Raw genomic sequence first — 22,988 nt, forward strand, 5'->3', positions numbered from 1 at the left:
ACAAGGGGTCTATATAAAATGTGCATTTGAGTTTTATCCTAAAAGCACATTCAAGGAGCCAACCCGGGTCTTGAGGATAGAGGCACAACTATCGGATCTAAATAGAAACCAGACCTCTTACGAGTGTGGAGCGATAGGGTAAACTCTTCACGAGACAAAGCAAATGACATTGGCATGGCAGAGACAACCCTGACAATATGGCCAGGAGATGGGAGCTCTCGAGTGACATCTAAATAGTCACTCCCTAAGTGGTCGAGAAGTGCATGTGTTTTTTGTTTTTTACAGCACTACAAACACCCGTTTCATCCCCTGCTCATTAAAATGAGAAAAGTAAGATAAAATGGGAGTTCACTCGAAGATTGATTTTGCTTTGGAGTTGCAACATCAAAAAAAAGAATAAAGAAAAATCAAGCTAATTTAGAACAGGAAGAGACAAAGAAGATAGATTAAAGTGTAAACACAAGTGTATTGATCATGCGTTGACCAAATCAGCCGACTTATACTTTAAAGAGAGCGAAGAAAAAAAACATGGCAGACTCCAGATCATTCTCAGACGCTTTTTATTTGAACACTTTCAAACCATTTCTAACCATGTCTTTTTCATCACAGTTCCTTCAGCGGTTCCATCGTGAACCACGGCACTCGCCGACTCCGACTCCGACATGGCCGGTTGTCTGTTCAGGCTGGGTTTTCCTCTTTTCCCTCGCTGGTTTTATTTGATGCCACTGTTGCTCATGGTCTGGGCTCTGCACACACCCTTGCCGGCCACCTCGAAGGGCGCCCCCTTGTAGGTGGCCACGCAGCTCTGGTCCGTGCGCAGGTCCGGCTGCACCTGCTCCCACACCTTCTTCTTGGGGTTCAGCTCTTTGTCTGGCTCCCCTGTGGAGAGAGAAAGACAAAAATCAACCCTGTGGAGGTTTTCTTAGATAGCAAGTCCCTTGTCATGGTGCCAATGCACAAACGTTGGTTATTCAGTCTATGATGATGATGTGTGTTGAGGTGATAGGGGGTATGTATCTTGTTATGCGTTCATGATTCAGTTTTCGGATGAATTTCCGGTGGTTCCATCACACCGGTTATGATGGAACTGACCTGCTGCTCTTCGTTCATGCTCAATCGCTCGCTCACTAATTATCTCTCTAGGTTTTACGGTGTATCTCAGAGAGAGAGAGAGAGAGAGAGAGAGAGAGAGAGAGAGAGAGAGAGAGAGAGAGAGAGAGAGAGAGAGAGAGAGAGAGAGAGAGAGAGAGAGAGAGAGAGAGAGAGATCTTTTCCGCATTCCCGGTGTCATTTTAAGAAAAAACACATTTTGTGGAGAGAAGGAGGAAACCGCCATTAACTCGAAACTCGGCGCAGAACGCTGACGTTTCCGTGACAAGCCGGTCCCAACCCGGAGGTTTTTTGAGCTGGTCTCAGAAAAAGGGGATCCTTCTTATGTGTCTGCGGCATACAGTTGGGCTGGTGTTCAGGGTTGGAACCACAAAGGAGGAAGTCAAATAAAAAATAAAAAGGAATCAAAAAGTGGGGTCAGGAAAATCCCTTGTAAATCCCTTGTAAATCAAACAGGACGATGGGCTGGACCACATGTGATAACCCACATCAAAGTCCACTTGACAGCAGTGGTCGGTCACAGCTGAATAGTAAATTTTTATGTTCTTTTTTTGTTGTTTTTGCTGAATAAATTCAGCCGGACGTGTTGACAACACTTTGACGACGCTTCCCAAAAGGAGGATTGTATTTGACCCGCTGTAATAGCTCCAGGTTTCCTCTTCGCAGCAGACAGATTGGGTTAAACTAACAGAAGCTCGTCGAAATCGATCAGTGCACGAATCCAGAGGCCGCGATCGATTAGGCTAAGAGTAAAACAAAATTAAACAAACCAAACCAAACCTGTGGTAAACTACAAACGCCGTTTACGGTATTCAAGCAATTTAATTTGATGCGAGTACGATAACTATTTGCGGTACTGCGCTAATACATCTTCTGGTTTCTAATCCTTTTCACTCGCCACAACAATTAGGCGATTCTCATATTTCAATAAACACTTTTACATTTTCTTTCAGATGGGGTACATGCAGCAAACAGCGACCGCTGATTAGGCCAGTAAATCAAAGGTCCCTCTCCATTTGGCCGCCTAGGACACTGGGGAGAGCTGGGCGGGGAGCGAGGCAGCCTTCCCCCATGGGCCTGAAGCACAACCAGCTGTGGCCGCTCTGCTCGGTGACATCGCAGACATACCAGATTGCTCCATTTATTCACTCAACACTCATCACGTCTCTTCTTTATTCTAACCCACTACCACCCGCCCTTATGGACGCTTGGGAAACCCCACCAGTGTCATGAGGAACTGACGACTTGCTCTGAAAAACCTTGAGTCATAAGCAACTCCTCTGGTCCGATTGCTGCTAATAGATGCTCTCCTTAAATGTGTTCGTTTTAACTTTTAGATGACCCAATTGATATGCATGTGACGAGAGACTGAGAGCACGATGCCTCTTTAAACAGTCCCAAAACACTCACTGTCTGCGAGTTGAATGCAGCTGCTGGATGCCAACTTTTTCATTGCATCGTATATGCTGTGCAATGAAAATTAAGCTGCTTCTAAACCGGAAAAAAAAAAGAAACGGACAGAAAAAAAACATAAAGACAGAGGGCCCTTCCCCCGATTTACTTGTACAATAACATGACGTCACGTAGGACGATACACGATAGGTATAAAAAAAATAAAATAGACCATGAGACAGAAATCCCCAATACACATGTAATAACAGCCCGGAACCAGGGCCGGTTAACCAATCAGAGGAGTGGACCGGGGTACCTGGGAATCCCTGGAAGGTGAGCCTGTCCCCGGGTACGGAGCCGGAGGGCGGGTCCAGGATCTCCACCTTGTCCGGGGAGCTGGCACACATCACCATGGCCTGGGACACCACCCCGCGCATCTTGGCCGGCTTGAGGTTACACATCAGCACCGCCATCCGGTTCTGCATCTGTGCCGCGAAGGGGGAAGGGAGGCGTTTATAAACACAATCCATTTGTTTAAATACTTCTGGTGTTTCTAGTTTGTCTCAAAGGTTGGTCCATAAGGTATCGCAATCATCACTTACACTGTTTGCACAGGATTTCAGATTAACGTTTGTATATCATATGTTTAAAGATCCTTTTTCTGACATGGAAATAAGGGATCCAATATCATAACATTAGCTTGGAAAGATCACTTCCAAGTTCCTTAGTTGACATCCATAGCAGAACAGTTTGCATGCCATCTTGATAGATATTCCAGCATTTTTGGTGTTATGGAAACTTCCATGGTGATATTCCTAAACTTGCCCCACCTAGTACCCTTATGCCAACTGTTAGTGCCTGTTCCTCAGGAAAAGATACTGTCTATAAAATGAAACTGATATGATCATTAATGATTGAAAAAAACATAAAAGAACACAGAAATAAAACACAGACTGACATTTGGTACCAATATGAAATACAAATGCATTTCATTAACAATTTTATTTAATTCATGAGCTGTCCAAGTTACGCAATGGGAGGCATTAGCTGAATTAGCCACTGCATGTTACAAATCGCAATAATTGTTAGTAGGCCAGACTTTTTGGCACATTTACAATAGCTGCCAATGTACTTGATTAAGCTTGTGTATATATTCTATCTTTCTTTAGTAATGTAGATCATTTTCATCCAGAGTCTGGACTTTGTACACATGCCTGCAGCAAGCATGTGCTTCCATTTAAATGTTCTTCATAGTCCATCACCATGATATGCACAAAGGTTCCTCGTCCTGCAGATTTCTATGTAAAACACACAAACCCAGAACTGCTGCTGAGCATAAATTATCATAGTTATCTTCAACTGGGAAAAAATTACGCCGTACAAATTGTTCCCCCCATCAGGGAAAAATCATCAAACCGATTTATCCATAAATCCTTGTTAAGGCCAAGGTAATCCCAGGCTTTGGTGTAAATTCTCCAATTGTAAACATAGACTGGCTGCGTGCGGCCTGTACCTTTTAAGCCTGCTAACTTGAACCAAGATGTAGAATAGGACTCTGGTGAGTCTTTAACATCAGGAAGGAGGAGTGCCGGCCATTAATGGCTGAAATTTGAAGAGCAATGTAAAGTTGATTAAAAATAAAAGGGATTCGGGATTGATTCATCAAATCAATTGCTTAATAGAATTACTCGACGTGTATGGTTACTGCAGGGGTTTCAAACCCAGCAGCATTTTAGTTTTGGGGCCATAATAGACAGAATGCTACTTTGTTGGGTCAATTATTCACCAAGTTGACCGGTTTATTTGTCATAACTTTCTCAGTTGGTATCGTAATGACGCAAATGTTCTATTGTTCAGTGTATACACATAAATTCTTCCAAACATCTTGAATCTTTTTTAATTCTGCACATTTTAAATGTTCTTCTTTGTCAGGGCTTCTTAAAAGTTTAAGTAAGAAGTTTTATTTTAGCTTGTTCTGAATTACTAGGGGTCTAGTGGCCTCGTCTGCCATCGACCTCTACTCTCAGAACTGCTGCTGATACATTTTTGTTACAAAAAATGTTAAAGAAGCTTTTTTTATTTTCAACGTTTGTTTTTCTCATCTCGCCCCCCGGCTGGATTGAGAATCCAGCCGGTCGGAGAGGCCTGGCCTACAGGGACAACCTACCTGCTCAATGGGGATGTGCTTGACCAGGCCGCTGACCACCGTCCTGGGCGTGGCCTCTCCGACGTCCACCTGCTCCACGTACAGGGAGTCTGCGTCGGGGTGCTTCTCGGCGGTGAGGATGCGGCCCACCCGCAGGTCCAGGCGGGACACGTCCACCTTAAGCTCCTCCTGAGGGGCCACCGGCTTCTTCTCCCCTGCTGGGACCCGGAGCGCCAAACAGTCCTCAGTTACACATCAAAAACTGAACACACTGAGAAATCACAAAAAAATCGAAATCCTTTGAATTGAATTTGATTTGATTTTTGAAAATCAAAAGTTCACTGTGATCATAATTTCAATGTTGATTATTATTTGATTGGGCGTCGCACAAAGTATGCGTTTATATTGGGTCCGGACGGAGTGGACAAAGCTGCAACGATAAAACGATCCGATGCCAAGAGAGGAGAAAGTGTGCCGAGTGCTCATAGATTTTACTCCACTAGTTCATATCTATTGAAGGAATTAAGACAGAAGCCATTCACAGTCTTGAGTTCCCCTCAGGCAGCTGTTAAAGGAAGTGCCTGCTTGAGACTAAGTGAAGGTGTAATTTTCCAGCTCAGATAAAGTAATAGGTTCCATTTCTTGAATTGCCAGAAAAAAAAAGTGAATAGATATGCCTTTTAAAATAAGCTAGGTAATCACTCAGTATTTGATTTTCTAAAACTTAACTTAAATCACAGAACATTTATGTTTGAAGGTACTTGAAGACCTTGAGAATAGTCTAGCTCACTGCACTATTCTTCAGAGAAGTGTATTGGGATGCACTCAAAAAGAGACCATCTGGAAACTATGCAGGGCAGCTTCTGCAATCCAATTCAATTTTCTTCCAAAAATCTTTTCCAAAGGCTGGCTTCAAGGTGGCATGCGCTTTGACGAGTACATGAGAATTTCTTCTTTTTTTATCAAAAAAAATCAAAATTTGTTCTCCATAATGTCCCAGAGAGCTGGAGTACCTTTCTTGAATGACAAAACCAATAGCTCATTTTGGATGTGAGGGAAAAGCTGGCTACATGGGGAATGTAACTAGCTCAGTGCCAGAGAGTTTCCACTCAGTGAGCTTCTGTCAGTGTACAGATTGAGACCTCAACAATAGCAGTTGCCACAACTCATCTCTGATGAGGAATCAAACAGAAGTTTGATTTCACATCTGAGTTTAAGGATGTAATTTAAGAATTGATAATATAGGATTATCATAATTATAAATTAAAGCGCCATATTAGGAAAAGTTATTTATCACATGCTCTGTAAAAAAACGTCAAACAGCATGTAGACTGGAAAATATGCTCGTGATATTTATAGCTTTCAACATTTGGACTTAAAGAATGTCCTGGTCTAATTGTTACGGCTATATTGTAATGACAACCATATGGTGTAGAAATATGAGGGTCATTTACAACCGACACACTGAGCGGCGCATTAATTTGACTAGATACCAGAACGTATGAAACTAAACAACTACATGTGAAAGATGAAATTACTTTTACAATAAACATTTAAAAGGCAAGAAAGAACTGCCACGTCATCTCAGTCACAGCAAAAAATAAGAGGAATCACGGCCGGATTACTTTTTCCCACATTATGAAGACAGGACCGCTTTTACTTTGAAGTCCCTGAAACGTCTTGAGGATTCATAGCATACATCCACATGATGGGGGTAGGCTTTCATCACTGGTGACAATCAGCTAAGATGCTTCTCGTCAAAGCCGCAAGTAGTGAAGTCAAGAGACAAAATAAAAAGGACGACTAGCCCAGAAGCTAATCAAGTATCGGAACCAGGGATCGTGTTTCCACTCAAGGAGGGGAAAGAAAAAGGGGCTGGGATACGACACAAGACATCCCTCCCTGCTTTCTATCCATTATCACTTAACATTAGGAGCTCAACGGGTGGAGAAATCCATTTGAGCTGGATGAATCGCACATGTGTATTGCAAGCAGACAGATGATGATGATGGAAAAGTTTGATTCAAAGCATTTCTAAGTTCAAAAGGGGGGGACGTTTAAGACAAACATAACTTTCAAAGAATCTATTGAAATGCCGGGAAAGCAGCCGTGTCCGATTATTCGGAAACGTTGAAAATGAAGAAATAAACAGAATTCTACCGATATTTTGGTGACATAGAACAAACCGTGAAAGGGGACTACATCGCATTGTCCGTAAAAGATTCAAGATTCAATACTTTTTTGCCATACAACTCTGTACAAGTTGCTAGGGATTTGTTTCAGTGTGCTCATGACAGTACATAACAAAGACCCACACAAAAGACACAAAAAACATAAAACATCATTTTATCCATGCAGTATCCTTCCAAGGATCCCACTTAGATATGACATATAGGCCAGGGGTACTCAAGTAGAAATGATGAGGGGCCACAAAAAATTTTTTCAGTGACGCAAGGGGCCGGTCGGCATACGTGTGACTGAGGCCGATATATGCTCTGTTTTAGACGTAACGCGTAAGCACGTAAGATACATAACCCCCCCTTGCGCGGTAAAATATCCCCCCCTTACGTGCTTAAGTGCGTCGGCCAAAATTCCTGACTATGCGACTGAAACACTACGGCCCTACGCAGCTCGCAAAGACTGTGATTGGCCAGCTAACCACATCCTTTCAGGAGTCTCACATTTCCGGTTTTACAGCATAATAGCGCCATTTTTAAAAGGCTGTGACAGAAGCGAATGAAGAATTTTGAAGAAGGAGAAGAAGAAAAACACAAGAACGAATTATGATAATTATAAATATAAACAAGCCAGCGATTTCCACTTCCACGCCCACAGATTCGTTCGTTGCTCCCCCTACTGTTCTGGCGGAGAATCCCCTTGCAACACGCGCAATCCTTAAGGAACCTTAAAGGAACCGTAAATCAAAACTTGTCTAAAACAAGTCCCTTGTGTAAATTAAGTGCTTACGTCTCTGCGTCTAAAACGACCCTAAATCGGCCTTGACTGCTGCTGAGATGGACTGTGCCTCGAGTTTGGGAGGGCCGGAGCGGTCTGTGGGCTGGAGTGCTATCTGTTTATCGTTGCAACCCCCAGCCTCGTATTGAGATCGCGGCGCGCGGTTTCAAAATAAGAGCGCCCAGCACGATTTTTTATTTTTTTTATTATTATTTTTTTTTTATAATTAAAACAACTTTTCAAAACAGCTCGAGGGCCATTAATAGACACCCCGCGGGCCACAAAAGGCCCGCGGGCCGCTACTTGAGTATGACTGATATAGGCAGATATACTGGTGTAGGGATGTAGAGTTGATAAGAGATTTAATGGTTCTGCAGTATGTGCTTTTGAGGAAGCGGGAGGTTTTAGTTTTGATAGCCCTCAACCTTCTACCTGATGGGAGTGGATTGAAGAGGGAGTTAGCAGGGTGTCATTTATCCTGAAGAGTTTTCAGGCCTCTACTGTGGATAAGGGCCTCGTAGATGTCTGAGATGGGAGGGAGACTGCAGCCAACTATCTTGCAGGCCGTATGGACAATCCTGTCTAGTCGCATCCTCTGCTGGACAGTAGAGTTGCCATACCAGACTGTGATTGAGAACGTAAGGACGCTCTCAATGGTGGCTTGGTAGAACTGCTGCATCCCGTTGCAGGACATCCCAAACTTCTTTAGTTGGCGGAGGAAAAAGAGCCTCTGGTGGGCTTTTTTTTTAATAATAGCAGTTATGTTATCTACCCATTTCAGAGAGGAGGAGATTATTGTGCCCAGAAATTTGAGGCTGTCTACCCGTTCCACCATTGCCGCATTGATGGACAGGGGCGGGGTCTACTTCCTCTGTCTTCGGAAGTCCACCACTAGCTCCTTAGTTTTTGCAATATTTAGCTCTAGGTTGTGGTGGGAACACCATTCAGTTAGGGAAAGGACCACATTTCTGTAGGGACTGTCAACATCCCCTGAAATCAGCCCTATCAAGGTTGTATCATCAGCAAATTTAAGCATTTTCCCTGATTCACTGTGTGATATGCTGTCATTAGTGTACAGAAAATATAACAGAGGCGATAATACACACCCCTGGGGGGCACCAGTGCTAATGTGTTTGGCCTGTGACAACTTGTTATTGATTTTGACAACTTGTGTTCTTTGCTGTAGGAAATCTAAGATCCAGTGACATAAGGAGTTCTGGACACCCATGTTTTGGAGTTTATAGAAAAGTTTGCTGGGTACAATCGTATTAAAAGCAAAGCAGCTCTATAAAAAGTACCTTTGCGTAGTTGCCTGGGGACTCAAGATGTTGTAGAATAGAGTGGATACCAAGTGACACAGCATCCTCAACAGACCTATTAGTCCTATATGCAAACTGAAAGGGGTCTAGACAGACAGCTTTGGACAGATGATCACATACGAGTTTCAAAATGTTGAGAAGGTACACCCATATTAAACCTCACTGCGACCACCTTTCTAATTGTATTATTATTTTGGCGATACCTTTTTTCTCTGGCTTCTTCTTCTTCCCCTCGTCCTTGGGAGAGAGGGCCTCTGTCGGGGAGGCTGGCTGGACCGCTGCTGCAGAGGGAAGACTCGGCTTGGAACTGCACTCGACCACACCCGCGTCACCCGATGGCATGGGCACCTCCACTGCAGGAGATGGGAGACAAAGGCAAAGAGTTGACTGGAAGTGGTACAAGAGAGAATCTTGACCCGACTTGCACAAGTTGTTGTTTTTTTGCTGTTAAATCTCAAAAAGCACTTTGGCCTGGGACATACTTTTTGTGATGTATGTATACATCACAACATACCGCTGTGTTGGGATGTGCCACATCGGAGCACAGGTCTGGCTTCCACATGTGACACTTTGATGCAAATTCTGAGGCTAAAGAGGCGATCACCTGAGACCCAGTGGGGGCTCCAAGCAGACGGGGGAGTATCCTGGCTGGCGTGGTGAAGGCACGGGGCATGGTGTTAACCGTCAACAGTTGTCTAGCCGCATTATGCCCTGATCCCTGTCAGTGCTCCTATGTAATGCAATACGAACGCGATCCTGAACACCTCGGGATGTGGTTTAGCGACTCGGATCACAATTTGAGGAAGATCAGATTTAGGAAACCCCCCCATGCTCCCTGCACTTTGTCCAATATTATTGGTCGCACCGAAGTCCACTGGATAAAAAGTTATGTTATAAGTGATTTTAATTTGAAACAGTACTCCAACAGTACTTTTGATGTACTACCCACAACCTGGCTCATTCAATCCGGCCCCCTAATCACCCTCCTGTATAATTGGCTGACTCATTAATTCCCTCACTCTCCACGCAGATTGGCTGCCGTGCATCACCCAATTGGGTGCTGCTACACACTGGTGGTGGTTAGTGAGGTTCCCTGTTCCCTGTAAAAGCGTCTTTGAGTGTCTAGAAAAGTGCTATATAAATTCAATCCATTATTATTATCATTATTCCACTCAGCCTAGCTGCTCGCCAACGCCGCAGACACCTGGCAGGTGTCAGGTGGATCGTGTATTGCGAGTGTGAAGGTGAGGGCTGAGGGGATGAGCCAAGTGTTGCAGTGGTAGCAGTATGATGCACTGCCATGACAGACAGGACTCATACACCTCCCCGCCTTCTCCTCCTCTAACAGCTGGCTGCAGGCAGCACGGTATTTATACGCCCACCAGGGGAACGCAGGCATCCAGATGAAAACACCTTTGATTGGAAAATGACACTGTGTCAAGAGTTGATGGAAACCGGGACATTGGCTAACAGAGCAGGAAATTATGTATCCAATCAATCTTCACGTGGACGGAAGAACAACAGAAAGGCTTTTCTGTTTTGGTTTCCTCTGCATCAAAAGTGATCTGCATTGGTGCCTCTCAGTGGGGCATGGTGCGTGCACCTTAATTGGAAATTGCATGTGTCTGACTTGAGAGGTGAAAACAACTAAGGTTTACTTAAGGAGCCATGCAATGTTCTTCTCACATTTTTCTGCTATAAGATACAAACATTCCTTCCACGTCCTTCTCAATTTTGTATTCATTAGTGTCCATATCATCTTAAATCACAATGAAAGAGATGCCATTGGTTTGCTTCAGATCTATCCAAGCCTTTCTACAAAGCAAGACAGTGTTTTCTGGCACTTCCTAGCCAATGAAATCAAACTCCAAAGAACACTTCCACATTGGATCTGTAATCATCTAATCACCAGCATTGTGGTGCATTCCTCCATGGCTCCGAAACAAAACAAAAGACCGGGTCTTTCCTTGACAGGCTTACATTGTCTTTAATTCCTGCTTCCTAAAAGACTGTCTCTCGCAAATAAATAAATAGCAGAGCAGTGTTAGGGCATGCAATTCAATCTGAAGAATAATATCACATGAAAGCTCTTCAGTCGGACATGCGTTCCCAATAACACAAATAGGCGATCTTAAAAACACAACGGGCTACTTTTCAAACGGATCTGTTAAGAATATGTCGAGGCGAGAACGCTAAAGATGTTATCGTTGCTATTTTCAACGCTAGAACAATGAACCCGCAGAACATAGCCACGCACACTCCTCTCTCACGGCTTGCGTGAAGAAACGACCTGGCGGATGACATCAAGGTTTAGCCGTCTTCCATTTGATCTGGAGGAAAGGAATCGGTTTCGCAGACCAGGTGTCACCTACCTCCTCTTTTCCTCTCTTTCTCCAGCAGCTGCTTTTTCAAGTCCTCGATGTCCTGCTTGAGTTTGGCGTTCTCCGCCGTCAGCTTCTTCTCCTCCCGCACGCTGGCCTGCACAACTATATTCACAGCGGATTCCTGTCAGTCACACTTACCTGCACAACAGTATTCACAGTGGTTTCCTGTCAGTCATGCTGTGCAGCACCTTGCTCCCATATACATTACAGTCCAAAATGGGGCTCATTGAAGGCCAAGGGATACAGGCCTAGCACTGTGTGCTCCTTGATGCCTCTGTAAGGCTGCTAACATGAATTTACTGCCTAAAGCAAATAAAATGTATTTTTCCCCCCAACCTTTACATTTTAAAAGCAAGGATATTTGGGGGGTGGTGGGGGGGCGGGGACCGTCTTCCAGGACAGTTTTCTCAGAAGTTAAATATTTTAGATGTTTCTATTTTTCATATACCTACTATGTAAAGCAGAATTTCAAAAATATACAATTTAACTAATTGTGTTCGTACAGGCCCTCAATGAGCAGGTAGGGTTAAAGGCATGAGGTTCAAAGATACCCTGCTGACATTGTGGGACCGAGCCCGCAACCCCCCGGCAGGGAATCGAACCCCCCTTATCACAACCAGACCATGTTTCCTGCCCACATGAATCAGGAAACCGCCGTAAAAAGAAAGAAACTCATTGAAATGTCCTGAAGTGCACACTGGTCACAGGTGTCTCGTGCCGTCTCTCACCGGCCTTGTCCTTGAGGAGCTGGACCTGCTGTGTGAGGTACTCTATGAGGCGGTCAGCCTCCACGGCTCTCTGCTCCAACCTCACCAGGGGATTGTGGCTCGACATCTTCACTAAGGAGCGGGCTAAGAACCTACAGGGCCAAACGAAAGCACAACCGGGTCAACTTCAAAGCAGGTTCCGTACAAAGCAAAAGAAACACACGTGGTTTGTGTTGCGTGGCTGGCTTCTACCTAACTGGGAAGTGTGAGGGAATCTAAGACAGTCATGTTTGACACACACACACACACTTTATATTATGAATACGATAAGGCTTTATTCCAGAACTATCTCCACCATCATCCTTCTTGTCACCCGTTCACTATACCCTTGGGGTTAGTAGCAGTTAGTGGTCAAGCAGGAAGAGAGGAGCAATGTGGATATGAGACAGCGGAGCTACTTCAGCATCATTAAGGGAGCATTGAATGTAGAAGTCCACTTCAATCACAACCTGCAGACTAGCTATATAAAGGTGAGTCTCATGAGGTAGGCAAATCTCCAATGTAATCCTATGTAGGAATGGATACACTGATTGAACTATTCGGATGCAGCCTCAGTCTCGGCTCTCTGCAGATATCAAGAAGCACAGCATTACCTCAACACATTCCTGATTCAATGGGTAACACTGTAACAATAAGATGTGGCAACACAGAATGCAACATTAGACGCATTTAGTTTACTTCTGTTTGCCTTTAATAAACAATAGGCATTCTGTCCTTTCAACTGTGATCTGGAATCGTGGGCTTCTGGTTTTCTGTGTTTAGTTTAAACAGAAAACCAGCCTGCTTCGTGCCACTTAGAACTAAATGTTGCTTTACAGCAGTTCAGCCCTGCATAGAAAACACCTTAGAAACATTTGAGCTTGACAATTTGCTTATTCTAACAAAAGAGGGCCAGGAAGTTATTTTACAATACACAAGCTTTAAGAAGAAGAAAACATCTTACACATAGCGCAAGGCCACGCATCAAAACAACAGCTGGACCCAGATGAAAACAAAATGTTGGGGATGCGGAAATTAGAAACATAAAAAGCTGGAGTTGATAATATCAAGGATCAAAGCATCAGGGCTCTTGAATTTATTTAAACAGGACCAGTCGTGGAGCAATAACGCCCGCCACAAAAAAAGCTGATCTCATTTGGATTACCTCTGGAAGAGGGAGCCCAGAGCTTGGCCCAGCTTCAGGAGATGTGGGCTTTAAATGAGGCAGCAATAGCCAATTGTGTCAAAGAACTGGATTTGGATGTGTTGTAATAATCTGAATAAAGCAAAACCACTCACACAGATCTTATTGCACTGGTTGGTGCAGCACTGCACAACAGAAGAAATGTCTAAAAATGTGAGATTTAAAGTATAATTTGGTTGTTTGATTTATGCAGCATCACAATGCAGACCTCTGGTTGTGTCTTGATAAAGATAAACGTGTGTACGTGTGTGTGTGTATAGTCATTATTAAATAGTTCAAGTCAGTTATGATCATTCATCAATCATGATGTCGTAGTACAGTTAAACACTTGGTTGCTGTCTGTTTTGCACGTGTGTGATGCATTAACTGTGTGGGTATTGGTGAATATACTATTGTACTATTATTATAGTCCAACAGCATAAAGCATTATGCCTGCTAACAGAAACCTAACTAGAGTCTGTAACAAATGATTTGATATTTAGAAACAGATATGATTCAGACAAAAAAAATATGAATGAATCATAACGTTACATATCATGAACCTTGGGATGATCTAGATTCTACAGCGTTTTGACTACGATCTCAAGCCATTGTTCAGAGATTAATAATTCTAGGCAATCAGAACATCGGTTGTGCATGATTCCCTACAGAATATGCGTATATTTCAACAAAACTGTATTGTATGTAGAAGAGAAGTGCAAATGTCAATATAAGTAGAATACAAAATAAATATAAAGTGAAAGCCGGTTGGTACTTTCGGTTTACTTTCAGAGAAACTCCATTAGTTGCAGTATACATTTCACAATGACTATCAAGTACAAGTATAAGTATACATGTAAGATTCAGTAGGTACACTAACCTTTATTTGTTTGATTTAGGGATAGTTCATATGACATGTGATAATATTACAAGTAGGCTAACATTAACCTATCTCACAACAACAATGCTTATATTCCTGTACACATCACCTTAAGTAAACTAGTAGTTTGATGAACTAAAGACAAATAAATAAATGCATCGTTTTAAACTCACATTGACTTACGGTACGAAGCCTTCTAACACGTTTCGCTGAAGGTAACGTTAGCCCCCTGACGAAAATCCCCAGCTGTTGTCAGGCAGCTACAACCTTATTCTGGCCAGATATATGAAACTCTATGTTATCCGGATAGACTAAACGTCCATTATTTCTCCTGGACTTCAAGTAAACAGATGTTATGCAGATCTACATTCCAAATATATATTTTTGTAGTCCTTGTAAACGCCTTTATAAAATTACATAAATCCTCACCATTTATTACACATTCCACACAATGAAAAAATATCAAACGATAACATAAAAATTTCAGATATCACTGTGATTTATAACTCGTTTGGTATTTACAAACGGATAGGTATTGATAGTGCAGCGGGCATTACTTCGTCGCACAATGCAGACGTCATAGATCACATTCACTCAGCTGATTCGGAAGTGTTTACAACATTAATTTGTCAACTAAATCAAAACGAAGCTAAATTGTATTCTGTCAATACGAGGAATCGCTACCATTTACGGTGAGTAGGACTACCTGTGCCATCTCGGGTATCGCAGGACCGATGTAGGACTAGAATCCTACCTTGGTAGTGGAGTGCTGAAGTTGCTGTCTTGCATGACATTTAACGTTTTCAAACTGTAAATAACGGATAATGTATTGGTATAGTACATGCTTGAATAATAAATACAACGCGATCAGTTTTTCTAACGTGGATGATTGTTGCTCTTTATGTATGCTGCGATGTTGCCTGTTAACTGGCATCTATATTATCCTGATGTCACAATCTTAAGATTCATAAAACGTACACAAACTGAATGCATTTTTAGTTTCTTTAACAACTCAACGTTCCCTAGAAAAACAAACCCAAGAACCCATCATGCATATTCCCCGTTTTTTTCATCGGTGTCTTTTATAGTGATTGGGTTGCTGGGTCCAACGGAATAGTTCACTGAGCCCAGGGTACAATGCGACCTCTCAGAGACGCTCAGCTGGGCGCCTTCACCTTCTTCGCCTCGGCTCTTCCTCATGATGTCTGCGGAAGCAACGGTTTACCCCTCACCCCCAATTCCATCAAGATCCTTGGGCGATTTCAAATCTTGAAGACCTTCACTCACCCAAGACTCTGCCAATATGTGGACATTTCCAGGGGAAAACATGGTATGTCTGACAGTAATTACATGTAAGATAATTATATCAATATTAGGTATTGTACAGTGGATGCACTTGCATCTAATCCTCAGGAACAATATGGATCAATTACTTCAACTTCCTCCACAATGAAGGAATTTGAATGACCTACTAGGCTACTAATATTCATATTGGCCATCGGAAGCTTTTATCAACAGCGACTTAGTGAGGCTGATAACCCTCCAACATGATTCTTTTAGGGAAACGTTCACATTGTGGGCAGCTCTAGATATAAGGAGAATTTATACAAAGGCCTTTTAAATGAACTAGTACAAAAGTAAACAAGGTTATATCATTTTATAAAATTATTAGGATCCTCTTTTCCAAAACACTACCCAACAGTAAAATGTGACTTTATGGATTAATTTTTAATAAAAGCTTAACATCTTTATCAATTTCTACCAATATTTTCCTGAATAATACCACGAATAATTGTTTATACTTTTTTCTGTTCCCCTATAGAGCGTCTGGTTGTGGTTGCAGAACACTATGAGAGCAGTTTAAGTGATTTCCAGAGACAGGGGAAAACAGCAAGGTATGATGGTACTGTTGTCACTCACAAGCAATGTATCAAAAACCTGCTATGCAAACTTCACTTCTCTTCTCTCTTCTTCTTTCAAATGTGCATACAAATCGGGCAACATGGAGCAGGGATGGGGATACATGCACAGTTCACTTGCATATTACACAATAACTGTATTCATGTGTCGCGTGAAGTGTTCTGGGAAAGGGGGGTTCCTTGACCGGCTCGGCCTGACTCTGGCAACACTTAAAGGCAGAACATTAGGCGCTGCGGAAGTCCGGAGGTGGGTAGGCCTTAGGCGTACCCCCAACAGCTAATGAATTCATTACTATGCCTTGTCTGTCCGATCCTTCCAGCCCTGAAATGGTGCTCAAGGTGGCCTACGAGGTACTGGAAGGCCTTGAGTTCATGAACAAGCACGGCATGGTACACAGAGCCCTGGCTCCAAACAATGTGCTCATGGACCACAAGGTAAAGCCAGCTTTGCCTGCATCTTATCCACGTAAATAAATAGGATCGTTGAACGTAAGCAATGTTGTCAGATGTAAAACAGCCCCCTTTGAGACTGTCACATTGGGTAAGAGCTATGCAGACACATTTGACCGTGACTTTGAATATCGTGTTCACAGGGGAATCTAAAGCTGGCCAAGTTCGGCCTCTATTACATGACGGACCGTGGAGGAGACGTGGACTTTCCCATCGGGTAGTTAACCTTTCTCTCCTCAACCTCTCTGGTACTCTTCAACTTTTGGGTTTGACCTGTGTCTGTTTACTGTTAGGTAACTTATTGGAAGAGAAGAACGAATGAATGATGCAGAGAAAGTGGCTCGTAGTGCCCATGAATTTTCATAAAAAACAGGTTGAGGGTATCAAAGTAGCTTTCTGGTTGAAGCACCATCACACATTGTTGGGCTTTCATCCTAATCCTGAGGCCTTTGTGTTCGGCCGTGTCTCTCTGTGTAATATCCTTTCACAGCTTTGAAAAATGAATGATGGTCTGCATGTGTGTATGTGTGTGTGTGCGTAGGTGCAAGCAAAAGTGTGTGCTACATGCACATGGTCAAATGTCAGCCCTATGGGCACAGACACACAGATGCTGTTTAATACACATCTGGCTTGAAATGATAGTATGCACATCTGTCAAAGCCTCCTGTTTTTTTTGAGGGAAAGAAAACACTGCATGCACTGGTGTGAGAAATTTTTTGACAATTTCAAAATATTAAGCTGGGAGTAAGTGCAGGGCTTGCAAAATGTCATATTTCATTTTGTCCTGTGGGCGATAGTATGGAAAGGACACTAGCCCATAAACCACTATTGCGGTAACTCACCGAAGCTCACTCTTGGGAGAAAAAAAAAAGGGAAAAGTTTGGTGTTGGAGAGCTGTTCTGCTGTGAGTGCACCGTCGCCTCATTACACGCTGCCTCTCAATCATTTCCACGCCACGGGGTAGGAATTAACTAGCGGTAGGAAAGAGAAAAGGCTGTCTAGGTTTGTTTAAAAGCTCTGGGGTTCTCGGTACAGTCAAGTCATCTGTCGCCCCTCCTGTGATCATCATCCCGACAGATACCCGTCATATCTGGCCCCGGAGGTCATCGCGCAGGGCTCCTTCCACGCCAGCGACCCCTCCAATGAGGAGGCCCCTCTGCCCTCGGGGCCCAAGTCTGATATCTGGTCCCTAGGGGTCCTGCTCTTTGAGATGTGTGCAGTACGGATCTTTTTTTTTTGGTTACGCATATTTGACTGCTTGCATAATTGCTCGTTAAGATAGTGTTAAACCAAGTTTTTAACGAAACACTAATAGTTGAGTAGAAACAGGCTACTTGTGTACTTCTATTTCAATGTTTTGTGTCACTCTTTATTATGGTTCAAACAATGTGTATTATCTGTTGTTCCAGGGCAGGCGATTACTTCACAACATTGAAATAAGCGAGAGGCTGAAATTCATCTTGACCTTGGGTAAATTGTGTTGACATGGCAACGTACCGGATGTGAAACATGCTGCCTGTTGTGCTCTCTAGTCTGTTTCTAATCTGTTTCTATCTGCTCCTCCCTCTCAGGATGCATGGATGACATCGTCACTGTCCTTGCCGAGGAACACGGTTGCCTGGATACCATAAAGGTAAACAATATCTAACAACAGTTGTTGAAATTAATAAAATTAATAAATATTACATATGATGTTATAGTACGTATTTATTAATCTTGGTGATATTAGTTTAATTGATAAACTTTTCAATATGGATAAGGGGTCGGTGGTGGTAGTTCACGTAATCATTGAAAATATACAAATATTTGAAATTCTTTGATTTAGGGAATATTCATAACATAAATATATATAATTTTTTTCTGTGTTGATATTAATAATATCAACAATTTTTAATATGGTCCCTATCTGAAATGAGTGTAATTTAGTGTGTTTCATTTAAGAAATTCGGATACGTCACACTGATTCTCTCTCCTGGTTTTTACGTGAGCAGCAGAGCACACGGATTGTTACAGCAATACTAAATGTCGATGTGTCTCACAGGATCTTCCTGTGAATGTCCTGGAGTTATTAAGGAAATGCTTGATTTTTCTCCCATCCAAAAGGTAAATATATCCGCTCTTGAATGTAATATCCGGTTAGATCACATTATGCCATGTCTGTTATCTGGGAGAAGTTGGTCACAGAGGAACTTCAGAAGGTTTGCCCAAAGACAAAAAAATTTGCCTATAAAAGGAGTGAAATGCATGTGGAAATAATGAAATATTTTATTTTGAAGCTGGGCACTTTATTTGAGTGTTTTATAATTCTGTCTGTCTGTCTGTCTGTCTCTGTGTGTGTGTGTGTGTGTGTGTGTTGTGTGTGTGTGTTGTGTGTGTGTGTGTGTGTGTGTGTGTGTGTGTGTGTGTGTGTGTGTGTGTGTGTGTGTGTGTGTGTGTGTGTGTGTGTTGTCCTTCCAGGCCTACCCCTGCAGAGCTGCTGGGAGATGAAGTGTTTAATGAAATCTCGTGCCTCTACATGCCCTTCCAGAAGCCCCTCAGCCTGTTCTCCTCCTCCCTGCGCTGTGCTCATCTGGAGCTCCCAGAGGACATCAGCGACCTTTGCAAAGGTTCACTGCCAACACTCATATACGCACGCGCACACACACACACACACACACACACACACACACACACACACACACACACACACACACACACACACACACACACACACACACACACACACACACACACACACACACACACACACACACACACATACACACAAAGCGGCACCCATACACACGCACACAAACTCACACACATGCACAAATTGTAACACTCTCTTTGTACTTGCCCTACCACCATTTTTTCTTACTGTGTGGCATCTTGCTCTGACACCTACATTTCCCTTCTGGGATGAATAAAGTGTTATTATGAATTATTATTTTATCAAACTTTTTAATAATGTTATTAAGTCCCAAAGATTCAATGCTGACCGAGCAGCCAGTATTTCTGATCAAAAATGTTTTAATCTCTATCATTTATTTGCTTCACATCTGAATATCACCATATATTTACATCTATTCATCAACCAATTCTACTAATGATTGTGACACACCCACACACACACACACACACACACACACACACACACACACACACACCACACACACACACACACACACACACACACACACACACACCACACACACACACACACACACACACACACACACACACACACACACAGCGGTAAGTAACCTTGGGTGCTGCTCCACCAGAGGAAGAGGACTACCTATCGGAGCGGGCCATAGACGAGGTGTACTACCTGTGGTGCCTGGCAGGAGGAGACCTGGAGAAGGAGCTCACCAACCAGGGCATCATCCAGTCCAAGCCACCCCTCTGCACGCTTCCAAAGTAGGTATCACACACACAACCCCCCCCCCCCCCCCACACACACACACACACAACACACACACACACACACACACACACACACACACACACACACACACACACACACACACACACACACACACACACACACACACACTGTCTCTCTCTGCTTCTGTCTCTCTCTCTCTCCATCGCACACTGTGATTTCATCAACTCTTCCTCCTCCTCCCCCTCCCCCTCCCCCTCCTCCTGCTCCCGTCTGTCAGGTTCCTCCTGGAGGACGGGGAGTCTTTCGGCCAGGGCAGGGACCGCAGCTTCCTTTTGGACGACACCACGGTCACCCTGTCCCTCTGTCAGCTGAGAAACGTGAGGGAGTTTAGATATTTCAAAAAAACATCCATGCAAAGGTAACGCTCGTGTACTGACGCATGTACTTGGGAGAGCTTTATTTATCCGCATTAGGGGGGGGACTTGGCCTTTATCTGCTGTGAGTGGTACAGCACATTTAAGGGTGGTTATTTCAATCAGTGTCTCTGGCTCTTTCAGAGGCTGAAGGATGTAGGAGGAGAGGCGTATTATCCCCTGCTGGAGGAAGAGTAAGGATCTTCTTCTTTTTACGTTTGTGTCATAGCTGATCAAAAAGAAGGAACACCCACCTGTCTATAAATGTTAATTGAGCTTGAGGGTTGATGCTAAAAATGAGTGTTTATTCATTGCTGTTCTTCAACTTGCATAGCTCCATGGAATTGGAGAAATTCACAAACACATGGACACAATCTCTCACACACACACACGCTCACCCAGACACATTCATATATATATATATATATATATATATATATATATATATATATATATATATCTCATATACTAACCTATTTCAACATTATCTTGAATGTTAACTGAAAGATAAGAACCAGCCAAGTACCAATAGAGCTTGTGCTTCTCTCCGAATCGTCTCGGACCTGTCAGTATAGATTGTGCTTTGCCTGGGAGTCACAGTGTCTCGGTTCTGCCCTCTGCTCCAGACAGTCCAGCCTCCCCCAGTCGGCCAGCAGCCAGGACCTGTCCACCACCGTCACCCTGCCCCTTATCATCCGGGAGAGAGACACAGAGTACCAGCTCACCCGCATCGTCCTCTTCCACAGACTGCTGCAGGTGTGTGGACCGAGCCCCCATGGACCATGCACACACACGCGCATACAGACGCAGTCGCAGACATGCACATGCACATGCACATGCACATGCACATGCACATGCACACACACATACACACATACACACATACATACATACATACATAAAAATGCATGCTTTCACCACCAGGCACACAAATCGATGCCTTTACTAATAATATGCCCCTCTAGTTCAACCTCCTGGTTTTGATTATTTCTTTTCAATTATTTAACGTCAAGGCGAAGGGGACAGAAAGAGCAAGGTTGGATGGATGGATTGAGGGATAGATGGATTGAGAGAAATAGCTGGACTCTTTCACTGAACACACGCGTACACACACACGCGCACGCGCGCGCACACACACACACACACACACACACACACACACACACACACACACACACACACACACACACACACACACACACACACACACACACACACACACACACACACACACACTCATTTCCCCCTCCCACCAGCTCTGCATCTCCGGCGATCAAAGAATTCTTCAAAGAATTCCCGGACTAGTGTTTATTTGGACCGGTTTCTTTATTGGCCAACACTCTCCCCTTTTAAACGGCCTCTGGTTTGTGTGTGTGTGTTCGTCTGCAGGCCTACCCATACAAAAGGGACTTGGTTTGGAAGGACGCCAGGGTAGACATCCCGCCCCTGGTTCGTGGAATGGCGTGGGCAGCCCTGCTGGGCATAGAGGTAGGGACGGCCCATTCCATCAAAACTCACGGTCAATACCCAACCAAAGTAGGAACAGCTGCCAAGGTTCATATTTGTGTCTTCACAGTTCTTTTTTTTTGGGATTGTTTAGGGTGACATACAGGCAAAATATGAGGGAATAGACAAGGACACGCCCATACCAACCGACAGACAGGTATCTGTTTCAACTTCAAAGTAAAATTTGTGATAATAATAATAATAATATGCATTATGGGAATCTGACATTTGTTGACAACTCCCAACCTCCAGAAATAAAGTGAACGGAACAAAAGCCATTGACATTGACGTGTGTGTGTGTGTGTGTGTGTGTGTGTGTGTGTGTGTGTGTGTGTGTGTGTGTGTGTGTGTGTGTGTGTGTGTGTGTGTGTGTGTGTGTGTGTGTGTGTGTGTGCATGTGTGTGTTCGTATAGATTGAGGTGGACATCCCACGCTGTCACCAGTATGACGAACTGCTGTCATCGCCGCAGGGTCACGTCAAGTTCAGACGTGTGCTGAAAGCATGGGTGGTCTCCCACCCCGACCTGGTTTATTGGCAGGGTCAGTCTGTCCGCCTCTCCGTTCTCTATGTCTGTCTCTCTCTGTCTCCCTTTGAAACGCTTTTTTTCTCTCATAGTCGGACTTATATGCAGTTGCATTACTCTCATCCACCACTAGGTGGCTGTCACGTTGCATTATCTAAACTGAACAGATTTTCTTACGGTGACACAAATCTCGTGCTCATGAACCGTTCCTGTGTGTGTATGTGTATATATATATATATATATATATATATATATATATATATATATATATATATACACACTATGTAGGATTGATCGTTTTGATCCCTCTATTTCAGGCTTGGATTCACTTTGCGCTCCATTCCTCTACCTGAACTTCAACAATGAGGGTAAATGTTTAGACAGAAAAGAAAATACACTGAAATACTATTGCAAAGTTGATCATGCCTATCTGACCCATCATCCCCTCTCCTCCATCATCCTGACTCTACAGCCCTGGCCTATGCCTGCATGTCGGCCTTCATCCCCAAGTACCTCTACAACTTTTTCCTGAAGGACAACTCTCACGTCATCCAAGGTGAGAGAACGGTGAAGCTGTAAAGTGATTATTAATTAATTATTTTCTATATCATCAGTTAACAATATCAAGTATATTCTGTCGAAGCAATACAGCGTATGACTCGCAACGTATGCTGTGGAATGGAGGGGTCTCGGG

General features: G+C 43.4%; 2 protein-coding genes across 4 annotated transcripts in view; one reads left to right on the forward strand and one right to left on the reverse strand.

The window, feature by feature from the left end:
* Positions 1-520: 520 nt before the first annotated feature.
* aimp1a (aminoacyl tRNA synthetase complex interacting multifunctional protein 1a) lies at positions 521-14,406 on the reverse strand. Of its 3 annotated transcripts, none has more exons than XM_056586286.1 (7): positions 14,299-14,406; positions 12,035-12,165; positions 11,295-11,408; positions 9,126-9,275; positions 4,670-4,866; positions 2,819-2,987; positions 521-879 (listed from the first exon to the last, which is right to left on the reverse strand). In XM_056586286.1, exons 2-7 carry the CDS (start codon positions 12,138-12,140, stop codon positions 713-715), a joined length of 903 nt encoding a protein of 300 aa, XP_056442261.1. In that variant the 5' UTR covers positions 12,141-12,165; positions 14,299-14,406; the 3' UTR covers positions 521-712. The 3 variants fall into 3 exon arrangements, with proteins under 3 accessions (XP_056442261.1, XP_056442260.1, XP_056442259.1); XM_056586285.1 differs by having other exon boundaries at positions 4,670-4,863; positions 14,289-14,406; XM_056586284.1 differs by having other exon boundaries at positions 14,289-14,401.
* A 166-nt stretch (positions 14,407-14,572) lies between these two features.
* The window catches only part of tbck (TBC1 domain containing kinase), a 39,987-nt gene continuing 31,571 nt past the window's right edge, over positions 14,573-22,988 (forward strand). The window contains exons 1-19 of the mRNA XM_056586287.1: positions 14,573-14,807; positions 15,204-15,445; positions 15,938-16,010; positions 16,355-16,469; positions 16,628-16,701; positions 17,562-17,703; positions 17,894-17,954; positions 18,056-18,117; positions 18,526-18,587; positions 18,942-19,090; positions 19,748-19,883; positions 20,129-20,228; positions 20,409-20,458; positions 20,891-21,020; positions 21,654-21,752; positions 21,865-21,927; positions 22,184-22,310; positions 22,612-22,662; positions 22,767-22,850. Coding sequence (XP_056442262.1) covers positions 15,253-15,445; positions 15,938-16,010; positions 16,355-16,469; positions 16,628-16,701; positions 17,562-17,703; positions 17,894-17,954; positions 18,056-18,117; positions 18,526-18,587; positions 18,942-19,090; positions 19,748-19,883; positions 20,129-20,228; positions 20,409-20,458; positions 20,891-21,020; positions 21,654-21,752; positions 21,865-21,927; positions 22,184-22,310; positions 22,612-22,662; positions 22,767-22,850 — 1,771 coding nt within the window. The 5' untranslated portion in view covers positions 14,573-14,807; positions 15,204-15,252. The remainder of the gene's footprint in view (positions 14,808-15,203; positions 15,446-15,937; positions 16,011-16,354; positions 16,470-16,627; positions 16,702-17,561; positions 17,704-17,893; positions 17,955-18,055; positions 18,118-18,525; positions 18,588-18,941; positions 19,091-19,747; positions 19,884-20,128; positions 20,229-20,408; positions 20,459-20,890; positions 21,021-21,653; positions 21,753-21,864; positions 21,928-22,183; positions 22,311-22,611; positions 22,663-22,766; positions 22,851-22,988) is intronic.

This window comes from Gadus chalcogrammus, chromosome 3 (assembly GCF_026213295.1).
Source record: "Gadus chalcogrammus isolate NIFS_2021 chromosome 3, NIFS_Gcha_1.0, whole genome shotgun sequence".
Taxonomy (NCBI): domain Eukaryota; kingdom Metazoa; phylum Chordata; class Actinopteri; order Gadiformes; family Gadidae; genus Gadus; species Gadus chalcogrammus.